The sequence below is a fragment of the Jatropha curcas genome, unplaced genomic scaffold (genome assembly GCF_041381405.1).
Source record: "Jatropha curcas cultivar XTBG-Jc1 unplaced genomic scaffold, XTBG_Jcur_1.0 HiC_scaffold_243_pilon, whole genome shotgun sequence".
Classification (NCBI taxonomy): Eukaryota; Viridiplantae; Streptophyta; class Magnoliopsida; order Malpighiales; family Euphorbiaceae; genus Jatropha; species Jatropha curcas.
Window position 1 is genome coordinate 1 of NW_028322428.1, and position 18972 is coordinate 18972.

The 18972-nt window shown below is 36.1% G+C and overlaps 1 protein-coding gene across 1 annotated transcript; it reads left to right on the plus strand.

Annotated features, from left to right (window-relative positions):
• The first annotated feature begins 17888 nt into the window (after positions 1-17888).
• LOC105635597 (hypothetical protein) lies at positions 17889-18443 on the plus strand. Its single transcript, XM_012218677.4, is given in 3 exon segments — positions 17889-18138; positions 18141-18218; positions 18221-18443. Coding segments are annotated over 3 exon segments (405 nt in total). The 5' UTR covers positions 17889-18003; the 3' UTR covers positions 18413-18443.
• Positions 18444-18972: the final 529 nt, after the last annotated feature.

Consider the following 18972-nt stretch of genomic DNA (forward strand, 5'->3'; position numbering starts at 1 on the left):
CGAAGCTGTTTGAAATTTCTTCCCCAGTCAATGATGTTGAGTTGCGAAGTTGACCAGGGTAAAATCCACATCTTTCGGGCCGATCAAACCGAGCCTCGAGGATGCCTTTTCAAAACCGACTAGAGCCGACAAAGCCGACCAAACTGAGCTGAGGAGGTGGCCAGATCAAAGCTCTTCGAGCCGATCAAACCGAGCTTCGAAGACTTTGTCACCAAATCGACATTTTTCGAGCCGATCAAACCGAGCTTCGAAGATGTCTCTTCAGATTCCGGGGAAACCGACAAAGCCGATCAAACCGAGCTGAGAAGGTGACAGAACATTCAAAACGCTTCAGGCTGATCAAACCGAGCCCCGAAGATGTTTTCCTAGCCGATCAAACCGAGCTTAGGAGGTGACCAGATGATTGATTCAGTGTCTTTTCAAGCCGATCAAACCGAGCTTCGATAAGATTGCCTGATAGAAGGCGCGCCAATAGACCACTTTAACATCAATCGTTTATACAATTAATGATAAAGTGGGGGGGCAAACTGTTGACGCGTGATTTTTATGCCCCCACCTGGCCCGATGATGACATGAGGACAAGGGACAAGGTATCACGATAAACCAGAAGTGTTTGAACCAGAAATTGAATTAAACCGCCCAAAGGGGTCTGACCCGTGTTAGGGCTGCGTCACGCAGCTAGTACCTGCGTGACGGCACTCTTAGTTGCGTCACGCAGCTCTAACAGGGCTGACACCTCTGGCGCGCCCGTGCAACGGCCTGTACTGTTTGTATGGATACGCGGCAACTGTACGAAAAGTAAGTCGCGTCACGCAGGTTTGCGGGTGCGTCACGCAACTTATACCCGCGTGACGCGACTGCCCTGTTGCCCTAGCCATATAAATACAGCATTTTACAGCAAAAACGGGACCTTTTTTTTTTAGACTTGGCATTTTCTCTCATTTTTCTCTTAAAAACCTAAACATCTAAACTAAGTTTTTGATAAAAAACGGCTAAGGTTTTTTCCCCAAGAGCTCAAGTGAGTAAACTTGAGGAAGATCAAGCCCTTAACAGTTTAGTTTTGAAATCAAAAAGCATAAAAATATAGTAAGAGAAAAAGAGAGAAAAGAAAGAAAGATCAAAACGTTTTGCTTTGTGAAAATCTCGATATCACATTCCTGGAATCGTGAAACAACGTTCCTAAGCTAATCTTAGCGCATGCAATCCTCGAATCTGAGGGCAAGGTAACCATTCTAAACATTATCTTTCATTTCTAGCATTTTATTCCTTAAAATCTCATTTTTCAAGTAGTTGGTTAGTTTGGTATTGGTTAAACGCCGTTTTGCCCATTTTTGAGTATTTCTGAGTTGTATTAAACCATTGTTAACAAAAAGGAACGTAAAAAAGGGAGTTTGAAAGGTAGTTGCGGACCAGAGCAGCCGCGTCACGCAGCTACTACCTGCGTGACGCGACAGTTCATGTCCAAAAGTCTTTGATTCGGACTGGACCACCTGCTTGACGCAGCTATTTGTGTACCCAGTATACTTTTATTCTCATATTTAATTTAATGTGATATTTTGGATAAATAATCAATAAAGCTGAGAATTTCAATAAGTCATGAATAGTTCCGTCACGTAGCTAGGAGTTTCGTCACGTGACTGTTCTTCATAGAACACCCGCGTGACGCAACTGTACGTATTTCCAGTAATATAATAAGAGTTGCGCCACGCGACTGTTCTTCATAGAACACCCGCGTGACGCGACTGCTCTAAAGTTCCAGAATGAATAAGGTTAGTTGCGCCACGCGACTGTTCTTCATAGAACAGCTGCGTGACACGACTGTCTTAAGATTCCAGAATAATTTCCTTATTTCGCTTTAATTGCATGTTACTAAGTAGATTTTAATCTTAACTCAGAAAATGATCAATTATGGGCAAACTAAGATTTAATCAAACCGAATCAATTAATCATTAATGATTATGAGGTTTTTAGGATTTATTTCTCTTTGTTTATTATTAATTATATTATCAAATTCGGTTTGTGGCCCGCCTTTAACCATAAGGCAAGAGCGGGTCTTTTATTTTATTTGATATGTATTATGGATGGATGATGGATGATATGCTTTATTTGTGATGAATGCAATGGATGGACCTAATTGGGACGATTAATTAATTTTCTACATAGGAGCTCGGTTCGATTTAATCGGGTTGGGACTTAATTAAATAATTGGCTTTTCTAAAATAACATCAAATTAGAAATCGTAGGTTAAAAGAGGCCGGTTTTTTCCGGGCGTCGGCTTCCAACGGGCCGACGTACCTAATTCCCTTACCTAGAATCGTACTTGGTACGCCTGACCAGTTTTATTTCAAATAAAAGGCCTTAAATAATATGGGTTAAAATGCAGTCACTTTTATAAAATTAAAAATGGAAACGGTCCCATTGCCAAAAAAATGGGTGGCGACTAAAAGTAATTTATAAGACCGATTTATCGGCATTCGCATCCAAAAAGGTTTTTTTTCTTATCACCACGATTTCCAAAATATACATCAAAAACATATAAAATCTTACGGTGATTTTCTCCGGGGGAAAACACTACCACAACATAAATACGCATCAAACATCACTCAAGAGTATGTAATTGCAACCAAAATTCAACAAATCAATCATTTCATACAAAATCCCAAAACCTACACATGATAGCATAAAGACACAAAATCAAAAATTTGAGTAAGGTAAGTGTGTTTATGACCACTAACCTTAAAAATAAGCTTTAGCAAGCTTAAATTAAAGCTTTCTAAGCTCTAAATTTGCCTTTACTCCATGGTAGAGGTTTCTCCAACCTTTGGCTCAAGTAGAGAATCTCCAAATTTCTTAAAATAATTCACCAAAAATCACTTCTCAAGCTTTAAGCTCTAGGATTACTAACTTAAATCAAGTTGAGTGGAAAAGATTTGGTGGGTTTAGTGAGTTGGGAGTGAAGAAAAACAAAGAAGAGAAGAAGAGAGGAAGTTGGCGTTGGAAATGGAGGAGAAGAAAAGAAAAAGTGTTGCTCAATAATTGAGGAGTTGACATATAAACAACTAAAGGGTATTTTAGTCTTTTTCCCAAATTGGAGGGTGTTTTGGTCTTTTCTCCAAATATTCTCCAATTAAATTCCTTCAAAATATTATTTATCTCCACAAAACTCTCTAATTTATTCCATAAAAATAATTGCTCAAATTTTCTTACTTAATATAACACCATAATGCACGATTCACTAATTATCTAAACTCTCCAAAAATATTCCTTGCTTACTTTCTACCCATAAAAACCATGCATACATGCTCCAAAAATGTTAAATAAAATATAAAACATAAATAGTAATTTTTCCGGACCAAAATAATACTTATTCTTGGGCTGATTGTACTATTCACAGACCGGTGGTACTATTCACAGACCGGTAAAACTATTATTTTAGACACAGAAAAATCAGGGCGTTACACAGGGCTCATATAGAAATGAAAAACAAAAGCTATGCTGACCGTGCCAACAAGGGAAGGATGCGTGTGATATTTCAACCTAGAGATTGGGTTTGGGTGCACATGAGGAAGGAAATATTTCCAAACCAAAGGAAGGGAAAGCTTGCTACCCGAGGTGATAGGCCTTTTCAAGTGTTGGAGAGGATCAATGATAACGCCTACAAGATTGATCTACCAGGCGCGTATGGCGTGTCTGCTACCTTTAATGTCTCTGACCTTTCTCCATTTGATTATTCAGATTTGAGGACAAATCTTTTTGAGGAGGGTGGGAATGATACGGATCAAGGGAGCAAGATGAAGGATCCTTTAGCTCTACCTGCCGCGCCAATCACAAGAGCTCGTGCAACCAAGTTACGAGCAGCCTTGAATGCATTTGTTCAAGAACAAATCACATTGGAGCTTCGAGATCATAATTATGCAAGATGTGAACTTGAAGAAGCACCAAAGTTTGTTATGGTGCTTGGGGTGTGCAAAGAGGCTGCCCATTGATGCATTTTAAATGTTCTATACTTAAGAAAATTTAGGAGGATGTTATTTTATTATGAGCTTAAGTATGGGCTATGTAGGGCCTTTGGCCCATTTGTCCTGTTTTGTTTAAATTTTTTAGTGGACTTGATTAATTAGTGTAAGGCTGGTTGGGCTTATTTGCCAGAGTTGGGCCAGCCCTAGATTAGTTAATGTTTAAGTCAGGCTTGTTTAATTAGTTAGCTTGGGCTTGTATTTATTTAAGCCCATTTAGGCCATATTAGGTTTAGGCCTGGACTAGCTTAATTTTAGGTTTAGCTTAGGGTATTTATATTATTTTGTAAGAGCTGCACGGCAGCCAACATTAAGATTAATCAAACTCAACGTTTTTCCTTGTTCTTTCAAAGAACAGACCGTGTTCTTCATCATTGTATGAATGCAACCAAATTAACCTTAGTAATTAAGATTGTGAGTTCTACAAGATTAATTGCGCCAAGAATTTCAGAATTGTTTTCAAGGGTACTTGAAGGTAAGTTTCTGTTTCTTGTTTAAATTCCTTTTTTCTCTCTTCAAGAGTACTTAAGGGTTTTAGGGATTGACGGGTACTTCAATGATTGCATGCTTTCCGCTAGATTCACCTTGTTAATTTGTAAGAGTACTTGTTAATTAGCTAGGGTCACATTAATAACCTCCTCAAGGCCTGCACACTTATCACACCATTTGCCAGAATTATCCTGAAACCGAAAGATAGAATTCTTTTTATGGCGGGATGAAGCCTGCGCATGGAAAAATTTTGAATTCACATCTCCCTCCTTTAGCCATAATTGTTTCACCCTCTGGCGCCAGTAAATTTCCATCTCCTCTAGGTAATAATCATATAATTACTTTGCTGCTTTAGAATTCTTAACTGATAGCGAATCCCTTTTACCCCTTAAACTTGCCATATGCCGTTTCAGCTTAAATAGTTGTTTTTGTTTTGCTTTCAGGACGCCACCACCCTAGTTAGCTAAAGCCTTACTGCAATCTAATATTTTTTCCAACGATGTATCAGAAGAAGATAATAACCAGCTCCTCTGAACCTGACGCTTGCACTCTAGGTCAAGTAGCCAGAGGTTCTCAAACCGAAAATAATTGTGGTTACCTGACATAGAAGGATTTGGATGGAGCCATATGGGGGATGATCCGATTGGTTACTAGTGATATTTGAGACCACCCAACTGGGAAAGAGTTCCGACCAATCAGAAGAAGCAAGAGCTCGATCAAGTCGTTCTTTAACCCATCCTAGCATACTTTGACCCTTTTCCCATGTGAATGGGTTCCATATCCAAATCAAAAAGACTCGTCTCCTCAATAGCATTTCGAAAACCCTCAATATGCCACTGTGGTTGAGGATGACTCCCACATTTTTCGTTAGAGCAATTAAATAGGAAATTAAACAATCAAAATTAAATTACTTTTATTTTTTCAACCAACCAAACTAAAATCTTTAATAATATTTTGTCAATCTATAAACTTAGCAGGGGTATTTTTGGCAATCCTAATCTAGTATTTCACAACATTTGTTGCACATCATTACCTTTTTTTTGAGTAATGGTAAGGAGATTCGAATCTGGATATATTGTCAGGTCATATATACACTCACCACTAGGCTATATCTTAGTGTGTGCACATGATTACTTGTTATATAATTTTTTATATTTTTTTATTAAAAATTAAAAATTTATTCTAATTCAACTCTCAACACAATTGAAAATCTTCACAAACTTGATAATGAACATAGTTCTCTTTTTCCATCTATGTTTGTTTGATAACCGCAACAACATTGATTAAAAAGATTAATAATTAGTTCTTAATAAAACATTTAATTCTTTATTTTGTGATCAAATTAGTGCACTTATGTATCTGAATAGGCCTCCATTATTTGTAGATTAATCTACATTATGCTCAAGGAAAAATTAAAAAAAAAATATAAAATTAACAAATAACCCAATAAAAATAAATTACTTAACATCTATAATAAGAGGGACATAAATTTGACAATGTCACAACTGGCAAAGAACCATTCTCGTTAGAATAATCTTCAAGTATTTGACCTCTAGATAAAAGTAAAATTTGAAAGTTTTAAATAATAATAATAAATAAATTTAATAGTGAAAAATTAAGATAGTAATTACTCTCTTGTCATGATTATGAACTCTCTCATCCTGCTAATTGTATTTTGTGATGGTTTACACGAACAACGACTAAAATATTTAAAAATGGCAATAAATTTAATTATTAAGAATATATAAATAATATGAAATATTTAATAAAATTTATCATAGATTTAAATGGTAATGTAATATAAAATGATAAGTACTAGTTATGTAATTAATTATAAATGTTGCGAACCTAATAATTTTTTTTCTCTCTAACATATTCCTTCACATCATTGAAAGTATTGAACTTATATGACAAAATTTATTTTAGAATTGATCTTTCATACTCCTTCACAATGGTATATTTATTGAGGTTCAATTCCAACCTCTTATGAACAATAACAAAAGAAGAATTAGCAGCTTTAAAAACTTCATTAGTGTTAAGATAAATTTTCCCAATCTCAAAAAACCATTGAAATATTCTATTATATCATTAAATATGGTAGCGGGTGGGTCCTATACATATCATGTATGCATAGTAATCGTGGAAACATTTGTCGCCAACGTTTTGAGGTCGAAGATATAATGAGATTTTCATGATTACACCACAAGATGATGAGGAACCAAAGAGAGTTAAAGAGGCATTCTCATGTCCTGCCAAGGATGAATCGATAAAAGCAATGGAAGAGAAGATGAAGTAGATGGTCTCAAACCAGGTTTGAAAATTGGTAGATCTTTCGCAAGGACGTAAAGCTATTGGGAACAAGTAGGTTCTTAAAATCAAGCTTAAAGCTGATAGCAACATTGAGAGGTATAAGGCCCACCTCGTTGCAAAGGGGTATACCCAACAGGAAGGAATTAACTATGAAGAAACTTTTTCTCCTGTTGTGAGGTTTACTTCTATAAGGTTAATTTTAGTAATTGTGCCAGATATTGATTTAGAATTACATCAAAAGGATGTAAAGACTATTTCACAAACAAGAGAAAGGCAAATCCAGTGAAAAAAGAAACAAAGAAGAAAATAATAATAAAAAGTACTAGAGAATGATGACTTACTCGGTCCAAGGCTAGGTCATTCAGCATCTGTCTAAGTGCTAATATGTCTAAGGTGATATGGGCATACCTCCTACTGAAAAATCGGTCGCTACTTTCAAGTAGCGACCTATTTGCGACCGACACCTATCGGTCGCAAATCACTGGTCGCAAAATCAATTTGCGACCGATTGTCCCATCGGTCGCAAATTTGACCGATTTTATCGGTCGCAAATTTGAATAATCGGTCGCAATTTTTGGTCGTGGTTTAATTGCAAATTCAGTCGCAAATTTGGTCGCAAATAATCGGTCGCAATTTTTTAAATCGGTCGCAAATAGGTCGCAAATTGTAAATTCAAAATTATTATTTTTGGTATCAAATCGGTCGCAAAATTGGAAAAAAAATAAAAAAAATTAAATTATTTTGAAACCAAAATTTTTCTGCACCTGTGAAAGTTGACATAAATGCATATATACACACACGCAATTCAAGAACAGTATAACAATGTAATTTTTATTGTTCTGAACAAATTAAAATATGAAATTACAAATGAAAAAATAAAAAGGTCGAAAATAAATCTATATATGCTGCTGCTCATCTGCAGGATCCGATGTCGGATCGCCGGGAGGAGTACCTGCTGGATGTGATGTAGCGCCAGGAGGGGTGACCAAGGTATCGTCTGCAGCATCGGGATCAGGAGCCGATAGTGGCTGCTGCTGAGACGTCGAAGCATGTCGGTCTGTAGCAGGCGCAGGATCAGAGGAAGAAGTACCAGCACCTTGCTCACCGGACAGCCGCATCACATGCGCTCTAAGCTCTGCAATCTGTCTCTGATCAGCAAGCTGAGCCCGTATATCATCATCATACTGCGAGTCAGTGTGCTCCGGCTGTCGTGCTGCGCTGGCTGTAGAAGCGTGAACTGCTGAGCCAGTGTAAAACTGTGATGCCTGAGACCCGATGCCGTATACCTTCCTCTTCTTCTCGCCCCCTGCAGCCTCGAGATAAAGCGCTACCTCGTCAATTCTTGACTCAGCTTCGGATTCATCGGTCTGAGAAGTAACAATACGCTCCCGAGCTGTAGTATAGTTCTCCTGAAAACAAAAAATTAATTAATCAATGCAATTGCAAGCTTTATTATATTGAACTTTGTACATCTTCGCAATGATTAGAGGATAAATGTAAATATTATTATTGTTACTTACATTGACGCTCAGCGCACGTCTGTCGACAAAGGTATTACGATCGTGGTCCTTCGTGTGAGTGTATCTAAACACCTCCATCGGTGTGGGCTCACGACCTAATTCTTTAGCCTGTAATGAATTTTTATGCATGATATATTAATAATATAGTGTCCTTTTATTAAACATCAGTTTATTGTAAAGGGACTAGTTCACTTACTAATATCGAGCTGTCTCTATAGCAGATATAGATCCGCCTGTGTGTCGCGAAGGTCCTGCTCCATCACCGCCAGTCTCACTGCGCCTGTTTTGTGCAAATATCTCCCGCTTTCTCTTGAATGCAGGATCCTCCCAAGCCTTTTGCCAGCTCTCCCATATCTCCTGAGACACGCACTGCTGCTTCTTACCGCTTCTTCTCATCCTATAGGTGAAGTCAGCGTATCGATCGGCGCATATTTCTCCCAGGCTACTTTCAGCATAGCCGTAATGGCCTCGTCCCATATGAAATGTTTCTGCAAAAAAATGAAATATAGCGTTTAAACACTAAGGATTTCTTGAATTGTAAACATTGAATGATGATATAACTTAAACCAAAGAGTACCTGGAACTCCTCCCAATAAAAGTCTCTCGCCTCTTGTGGTACGGCATCCCATGTGTATCCTTCTTTATGCAGCTGTAGCTTGATTATCTTCAAAATTTGCCTCGCTGCTCGAGAAGATGGATATATGCTGAAAAAAAAAACAGAAGTGAAATATAATTACACCAAAGCATCACAGTTGAATAAGTAAAATATAATTACAAAATATGCCTACAGAAAATTTGAATAAGTACTTACTGTCCTGCTACCAAACTGAGGGTGATACGTGGATCTGATGAAGCTACAAAAGAAATGACAAATGTTATAAATTTCTAGATAATTAATATATAATTAAAATGACAGTTATGACATTTATGATTACCTTGCACAGTGGGTGACTGTGCAGCTGGTGGAGTCTGTATGGTCTAGAAACGGGAGTAGAAGAGGAAGGAGCAAAGAAGGCTGTGATGGCGGAGTACTGGACGCTGAGCAGAGGATGAAGCCCCAGACGTACCTGAAGAAGGATGTGATGGCGGCAGTACTGGACGCTGAGCAGAGGATGAAGCCCCAGACGTACCTGAAGAAGGATGTGATGGCGGCAGTACTGGTCGCTGAGCAGATGACGAAGCCCCAGACGTACCTGACGAAGGACGAGGGATCGACCCTCCTCGTCCACGGGCACTGCGTCCAGCCACGACCTCCACGCGAACCACTGCCGGACGCGTCAGAATCAAACGCTCTGCCTCTAGCCATCTGTACTGCAGATATCAGAACCTAGATAAAATGAATTTATACAATTATATGAATTGTAGAACATGTGGTAAATACGAGTAAACAAAGTGAATACCATTGAAATTCTTCATTAATAATATAATTACATATACATTTATCAATTTGTAATAGTAAAATTGCTGTAAGTTTTAAGTGTCTTCAATATCATCTGCTTCTCCTCCTCTTCATCAGCTTCCTCTTCTTCATATTCGTCTTCTGAGGTACCCATGATGATTTGATCTTCTTCCTCTTCATCATCTGATGCTCCTATTTCAACATAAGATCGGCTTTCATCATCCAATCTATCTGTTAAATCTTCAACAACTTGCATCGGTTGCGTTTCAACCCTAACTTCTTGAAATGCCTCCGATACTGCGAGTGAAGAAGATTGTTTCGTTTCAATGCATGAACAACTGATCTAGCCTTGATTTTACACACTGCCATCCAATCGCATCTATCTCGTTTAAACGATGGATATGGGACATAGTACACTTGTGCAGCTTGCATTGCCAAAACAAAAGGTTCATACTTTGTATATCTTCTTCTTTGATTAATATCAACCAGATTATACTTAGGATGAACCTTCGTGCCAGTTTGGCGTAGGATCAAACCATTCACATTTGAATAAGATTGTGCACTTCATTGGTAGGCCTGGATATTCTAACTCCAAAACCTCAACCAATTTCCCATAAAAATCGTTTGACACGTCACTGTAGTTTGATCCCTTTATGCACACACCGCTGTTCATTGTCTTTCTGCTTCTCCCATAACCCTCAGTGTGAAACTTGTAACCGTTTACAAAGTAGCCAGAGTAGGCATTACAACCGGTAATGGCCCCTTTGCCAGATCCGTAATAAATCTGTTACGAATATCGCTTCCCGAGCTTCGAGCCTATGGGAAATAGTAATGACATGAGTCAGATTTAATAAATGTACATTCCGTATTGTGTACATTGAAAGTAACTTACATAATATTTGAACCATTCTGCAAATTCCGTGTCCAGCTTTGCATCAACTGCAGTATCAGTCAAATTGACATTTTGAAGCCGCAGAAGATTGATATATTCCCTATTTATGAACGAACCATAGCATAAGTATGATTTAACAACGGCCCACGTCAAGTCTAGAATGTTTACATTATTTATACTTACTGTACATATGGTGTGATCTCTTCGCAATTCAATAAAATATAGGTTTGAGCCGCTTGTATCTCTGCATCAGTCAATCGTCTTTTTTTTGATTTACCAATCGTACGCCCAGGGTAGGTGAAAATTTTTAGATTTCCTTCAAACTCAGATTGAACGCGATCTCCTCCGTCATCGTTACGTGGCACTCTCCGATGCTTGGTGAAAACATGTTGGTCAAAGTAGTGTGAACAGAATGTGGAAGCTTCTTCCACCAAATATGCATTGCAAATGATCCCTCACCTTTGCCTTATTGCGCACATTTTTTTAATTTTCTGCAGGTGTCTGTGATTGTACAATGCCAATATATAAGTATAAGTTCAAATAAATGATGTAATCATTACAATGAGATGTTAGTGAATCACCTCTCAAATGGATACATCCATCGATATTGTACCGGTCCTGCTAAACGACATTCGTAGGGCAAATGAACCGGTAGATGTTCCATAGAATCAAAGAAGCCGGGTGGAAAAATTCGCTCCAACTTGCACATCACAATTGGGATTTCTCGCGCTAATTGGTCCATATCATCGCATCGGATAACGTCATCGTCAATTCCTTGAAAAAGAGACTCAATTCTGTCATTGCTTCCCAAATTTTTCCTGGTAATAATTCCCGGAATGCCACAGGAATCAATCTTTGCATGAAAACATGGCAGTCATGGCTTTTCATGCCAAACAATCTGTACTTCCTCATGTCCACACATCTACCCCATTTACCCCCCACACTATAATGGTAAACACATAATAAATGAAGGAACGTAACCACTGGAAACCTTAATGATCGTAACCATTCGCACAATAATTGCCTTTGGGGTTTATCTAAACAATAACATGCCTTCGGAAACTTACCAGTAAGTACAGTTTGCTCGAGTTCTGGTCGACGACAAATTTCCTTCATGTCTGCTCTCGCTTTTGCATTATCCTTGGTTTTCCCTTCAATGTTCATGACAGTGTTGAACAGATTTTCAAACACATTTTTTTCTATGTGCATGACATCAAGGTTATGACGGATAAGAAGTGAACTCCAGTATGGCAAATCCCAGAAGATGCTTCGCTTTTTCCACCCGCTATTCCTGCCAATTATTTTATTTACCTCATCTGCACCCAACTCTGTAACTTTCATAAGCCCCAGATCTTCAATTTCTTGTAATATTTCTGCTCCAGACTTCACAGGTGGAGGGGGTTCGACAATAGTCGTGTTCTTTCTAAAGCATTGTCGATTTCTCCTCCAAGGGTGAGATTCTGGTAAGAATTTACGATGACAATCAAACCAACATTGTTTACCTCCGTGCTTTAGTGTAAATGCATTTGTGTTTTCCATGCAATGAGGACAAGCCAATTTGCCAGCGGTACTCCACCCAGATAACATTCCAAATGCTGGAAAATCACTATGGTCCAAAGCAAAGCAGCTCGCATTATGAAATTCTGATTGGTCGAAATATCAATGTTTCAACCCCATATTCCCATAAATAATTAAGTTCGGCAATCAAAGGCTGCAGAAATACATCAATTTTATGTTTTGGATTAGTAGGCCCAGGAACAATAACACACAAAAACATATATTCATCTTTCATACACATTGACGGTGGTAGATTATATGGTGTCACAATGACAGGCCATGATGAATATTGTTGTCCTGATTGGCCAAACGGCTGAAACCCATCAGTACAAAGCCCCAATCTGACACTTCTCATTTCAGCAGCAAACACAGGATGAATGTTATCAAAATGTTTCCACGCTTCAGAGTCTGACGGATGAGTCATTATACCATCATCATATTCATGCAAAGCATGCCATGTCATGTGTTCAGCTGTCGCCTTAGATGCATATAACCTTTGAAGGCGAGGAATAAGAGGGAAATAATACATCTTCTTGAAAGCCTTCTCTTTTTGCTCTCTACCAGTCCCTTGACCCCGCCGTTGATATCTTGGAAGATTACAAAACTTGCATTCTCTGAATTTGGAGTCAACACCCCAGAATATCATACAGTTATTACGACAGCAATCAATCTTTTCTACCGGTAGTCCCAACCCCCGAACTAATTTTTTTGTCCGATAAAAATTATCAACCATTGAATGGCCTTCAGGCAACATTTCTTTTGCTAACTGCACAAAATCATCGTAACACCTTTCTGAAAAATGGTGCTCCGCTTTCATGTGTAGTAATCGTGCAACAACAGACAGAACTGAATGATTCTTGCATCCAGGCCACAGTTCACTGTTAGCTGCACTTAGCATGTCAAACAATTGTTGTGCTGCTACGTTTGGCGATTCCTCCATATTATCCCAATCACATTGTACTCTACTCGCATCGATTACCATATCATTGCATTGATTGCCATACAGAAATTGATAAGGCTGAACTTCTAAACTTACCGGAATGGAGTGGCCTGACCCACTGGCAACTCGAGCTTCACCATGATGTATCCATTCATAATAATTTTCCACGAACCCATGTTTGCACAAATGAAGTTTCACTGTATCGATGTCTAAGAAGGCTCGATTTCGACACTTCTTGTGATTGCATGGACACCTCAACTTATTACCATCCATAAAACTGGGATTACCAACTGCAAACTGTATAAACGCCTCCAATCCTTGCAGGAACTCTTGTCTTAATATCCCATTGACCTCGAACCTCCAGTACATCCAATCTCGATTATTTTGCATTTTTTTTTACCTAATTAACAATGTGTTTATAAAGGGCCCTGTCATGTAATTGCATTAGTCTAAACCATCCTTAAAACATGCACCTAATGTAATGTTCAATTTACAACACTTATAACTAACTAAGGTTATTTCTATAATAAGGGTAACGATATTGCAAGTGTAAAATCACTAAGTTCATTTATTGAATACAAAGACTACTATAATAAAGGTAAGTGTACTATTCTACATATTGAATTTTTCGGAAAAAAATTCGGCAGCATTTCGGCACAACACAATCAAATCTCAAATACAGAAACAAATCAATAAACACTTCTATATCATACCAACATTCTCCAAAGGCAATATGGCCACTACTAGGCCTCCAATCCAAACTCATCATTCATTTAAGTCAAAAACATATTTAAGAGTAATAACGACAATAATATAAATTAAAGAAAAACACAGCCAAAACTTCTCAAGAAAGAGTTGCCAATAATTAAGAACATGTAATAACCTAAACACACAAAAAATAATTTATATAAATTCCAATTATTCTTCAAAAATCTATATTATATTCTATCAAAGAAGACTTTGAAACTAGAACGAAGTGGTTGCAGACTTTGAAATGGTCTAATAAAGTAGCTATCAAATCAGTTAATTTTGTAATAAATTCGCTTCCGAGTTGGTGAGGTAGTTAAAAAAATTCATCCTTCTAACTCGTTCAATTTCTGGTGGTTGTGCAGTTGGTAATTATTTTTATTTAAGATGAGGGGAATGGATGTGATTTCAATTTAATTTTTCTTAGTTATTAATTGATTGTAAATATCTTTATTTTTTAAGAGTGATTAAAGAACATAAGTCAGAAACACGTGTTTTTTGGATTGTTGCCTTAGTAAGTTAAGTCTCAATCAATTGCTATCATTTTTGTTATTTCTCCAACGGTAGATCATGTGTATATTCTCAACCTCAACCTTTTCCCCTATATTAGGCCCAATTTTTAATATCTCTTTAAATGGAATATTCAATTTCCAATTACAAAAAAAAAAAAAATACTATATTTGTTCATAGACCATATATAAACTTTCAAATATGAAATGGGTTGACGTAGTGCCGGATCTAGAGATAAAAGGAAAAGGAAAAATGAAGTTTTTGTGGGCTGGGCCTCAAAATGGATCAAGTTAATTATAATAGCTGGGCCATTAAAATCAAATCACTTTTTCTTGGTCTACTGTAGAATATACAGTTATTAATTGATGATGCCTGAATTTTCTTTTTTTTTTTTCTACTTCGATGTACAAATAGAAAATATTTATAATTAAGCGTGAAATAGTATTTTGGTACAATTAAGTGCGTTTAATTGGAAGTTTCCACCTGAAAATCAAAATTAGCTAGTTTTTTTTATTAGTTAAAAAAAGATATAACAAGTAAAAAATAATAAAAATTGAATGGATATTTAATATTTTGATATCATTCATTGTGTAAAATGATTTATATTAAATTTTCAGAGAAATAATACGGTGAAATGCACTTGATTCCAATATTTTCAATAATTCATATCTTTAATTCTAATTTTTCTCTTAATTTTATTCCGCAAACAAACGCATGCTAATAGATTAATTGCCAGAATTGTCAATCACAATCGCTTAAGGTAAATAATACTAATAATAACAACAACAATAATACTAATAATAATAATAATAACAATCACAATAATAATAATAAAAACATTAATAATAAATTAATAACAACAACAATAATACTAATAATACTAATACTACTAAAATAATAATAATAATAATAACAATCACAATAATAATAATAATAATAATAATACAATAATAATAACAATCACAATAATACTAATAATAATAATAGTATCGGTCACAATAATACCAAGAATAAGATAGAAGAAGAAGAAGAAGAATAAGAACAACAGAAAGAAGGAGAAGAAGAACAAGAAGAAGAAGAAGAGAAAGAAGAAGAAGAAGAAGAAGAAGAAGAAGAAGAAGAAGAAAAGAAGAAGAAGAAGAAGAAAGCAGAAGAAGAAAGAAGAAAACAAGACAAGAAAGAAGAAGAAGAAGAAGAAAAGAACAAGAGAAGAAGAAGAAGAAAAGAAAAAGAAGAAAACAAGAAAGATATAAATAACAATAATACCAACAAAATACCGATCTAATCGCAACTCAACCATATACAAAATAAATTAATCGCAACCATATAAAATTCTAACAACAATATACAAAATCAACAATAACTTAATATAATAAAAACAAATAAATTCGAAAAACAAATAAATTCGAAAAAAAAAATTTGGAAAAATTAATCGCAAAATAAAACTAACCTCAGATTGTTTCGAAACAGACTGACCGACTGACCGGAGTGCAAAGGGGACAGGGCTGGCGGCGCGGGGGGTGGAACGGTGTGAGGAAGGGCCTGTGCGGCGCTGCGGACGGAGGAGAGGAGAGGAGAAGGAGAAGAGAGAAAGAAGAAGAAAGAAAAAAGAGAGGGCGCGGCGTTTAAAGCCCTAATATTTGCGACCGACTCATCGGTCGCAAAGTTTATAAAATCGGTCGCAATTTTTAATGACACGACGTCGTTTGACTATGCGCAAATTTTGCGACCGATTTGCGACTGAAAATATCGGTCGCAAAAAATCAGTCGCAATTTTGTCTCCAATCGGTCCCAGAACTTTGGCCCATTTTTAACGCGCGAAATTTTGCGACCGATAACCAATTAGTCGCAGATCGATCGCAAAATCGGTCGCAAATCCCTATTACAGCGGTCGCAAATCACTAACCATAATCGCGGGAATTTTAAGCGCCAAAATTTGCGACCGATGGATTATAAGTCGCAAATCGGTCGCAAAATTACGACCCATATATGTCGGTCGCAAAAATCGGTCGCAATTTAGCGTTTTTTTTGTAGTGAATAAAGAAAGCTACTACCTCTGTTTCATAATACTTATTACACTTGAGAAAATAGTTTGTTCTAAATACTTGTCACATTTGTTGTTTCAAAGAGTAATAAATATTTTTTTTTCAATACGTTTTTTATATATGATCAATAGTTATTACTTCAATTTAATGGTTTTCTTAGAGAACTAGAATTAAATTAAGGGTAATATAGCCAATTTACTCAATAAATTTAATGATTTTTTTAAGAGACGTGAAATTTCAAATATGACAAATATTATGAAACAGAGATAATATGTATAAATGACAATAAGAACTTTATATTGAGGAATATATTTTTCATTTATTTGTTGCCTTATTTTTTGTGTATCTTTAGAGATATGCCATTGATGCGCTTCTAGACTTTCCTTGTAGAAGTCTTTTCTTACTATATTTACATGTTTCTTCCCCTTTAGCAATTAGGGTTTGTTATATATAAATAGGGTTGTTGTGAGTTGATGAATGAAATATAATAAAAAGCAAATTATTTCTTCGGTATTTCAGTTTTAACACCTTATACTTATTCTCAAAAAAAAAAAAATACTATATACTTTGAACATTTTACCAAATTTAGTAAGTTTACTCTAAATAAATGGGATACCGTAATTAGAAATTTTATCCAAATAAATTAATTGGAGGTAATGTTAAGAATGTTGAGTATTTCATTTCAATTCCAACTCTATCAATATTCAAATAACTAATAATTAAGTATTATATTAACATTTAACTTTAAAATTAGAAGGTAATAAGAAAAACATAATGCTACCTCAAAACATAAATAGCTGAGATGATAAAAAGGTTTTAAAAAATATCTAATTGGTACTCGAGGTCAAATGAAAAGCTTGATTGGGGTTTTGTTCCCTTCCTTCTGTATTAAAAAAAAAAAAAAAAAATGGAAAGCTTGATTGCCAAGTTTTGAGTAATATCTAATTGACCACAAGATGCTCCCTTTTTTTTTGCTAATTTTGACTTTCTGAATTGCGAAACTTTCACTTAAATTGCGTTTGCAGGTTGCAGCTGCCTACTTACTTACCGTGAAATTTCTATGCCAAGTCAAATGCCTTAGGCAGCAGCGACTGGGCAACTTCGGATTTGGATTAGTTCTAAATCTATTCCTAATACATCCAAAACCATCACATAATTATCAAATTCCAATTTGCTCCAACCGCGTGCCGCCTAAATATATTATACCGTGGATAATTTTTTCAACAGATATAATTTGTTCTTTTAATTATTCTGCAATTAATTAAGTACCTAAATGACAAGAAGTCAAGCTTTCTATCCAATAAAAAATACGCACCGTGTCACTAAATCTTAAAAAAAAAAAAGTAATTATTTCAATTCTTGACCATGCAAAATGGCTAAATCATTACACGGTAATCCATTTCTCTACGTATTTGTTTATTTCCTTGCAGAAAACTTCCACACCAAACTGGCTTTAAATATCGCTTGCTTTGCTTATCACTTTACATAAAGAGTCTTTCCTTCAACAACATAACTCTGCCTTTTCTCAATATATACAACGCAAACAAAGAAAGAAAAACACAAATCGGATCGTCTGAAATGGGGAAAGACACCAACTGGTCTCTACTTAGCCGCCTTAAGACGGCGGTGAAGAAGGTTAAGATCCTACTAAATCTCGACATCAACCGGTGGCGGCTGGTGGCTTCGTTTATTGGCGCTTCTTCTCCAACGAAGAAAACCACCGGCTTAGCTTCAATGAAAGACCGGGATTAAGGGCTTGTACGAATGATGATGATGCAGAATCAGAATATTCATTTTTTCTCCTTCTTCTTCTTCAAAAGGGCTGTATAGAACTATAAGCTATCCTTCAGATCAAGATGATATTGATAATCGAGCTGAGTTATTTATTGAAAATTTTCGCCGGCAACTGCAGATTGAGAGGCAGATTTCTTTAGAGCTTAAATATTTACAAGGGAATAGTAATAGCTTCAAATTGAGGTCTCCATGATTATATTTTTGAAGCTTGATTGATTGAAGTTTCTGCTGCTGCTGGTGATGGAGCCTGTGTTTTATTAGAGGGTTTCCTGCTCTGCATTTTCTATTTATCAAGAACTGGATTTTTCTGCAAAGAAACGACGGAAGGAAATGCAAGGATGTGTCGTGCGCACCCTCAACCGTTGGATGGGAATGTGCACAGAATCAACCGCTGGATGAGACTACTCAACAAAAATGTATTTTTGGTTGTTATTTTTATCTTTTTTTTTTTTTTTTTTTCATTTTGAATGTCAGATTATGGGATTGTTTTTGCATATGTAATCCATTTGGGGATGGTTTGATTCTTTATTATTTTTAATTGTTCTATTCTTTAATTTGTACATGGGTTCCTAATCTCTATTGTGTAAATAAGGAAAATGAAATTAATATATATATATATATATATATATATATATATATATATATATATATATATATATATATATATATATATATATTTGTAGGTTTTGGATTGTGTATATTAATTATTACAGGTCTCTTATTTTTCCTCGATTCTGTTTTATTAGTAATCTT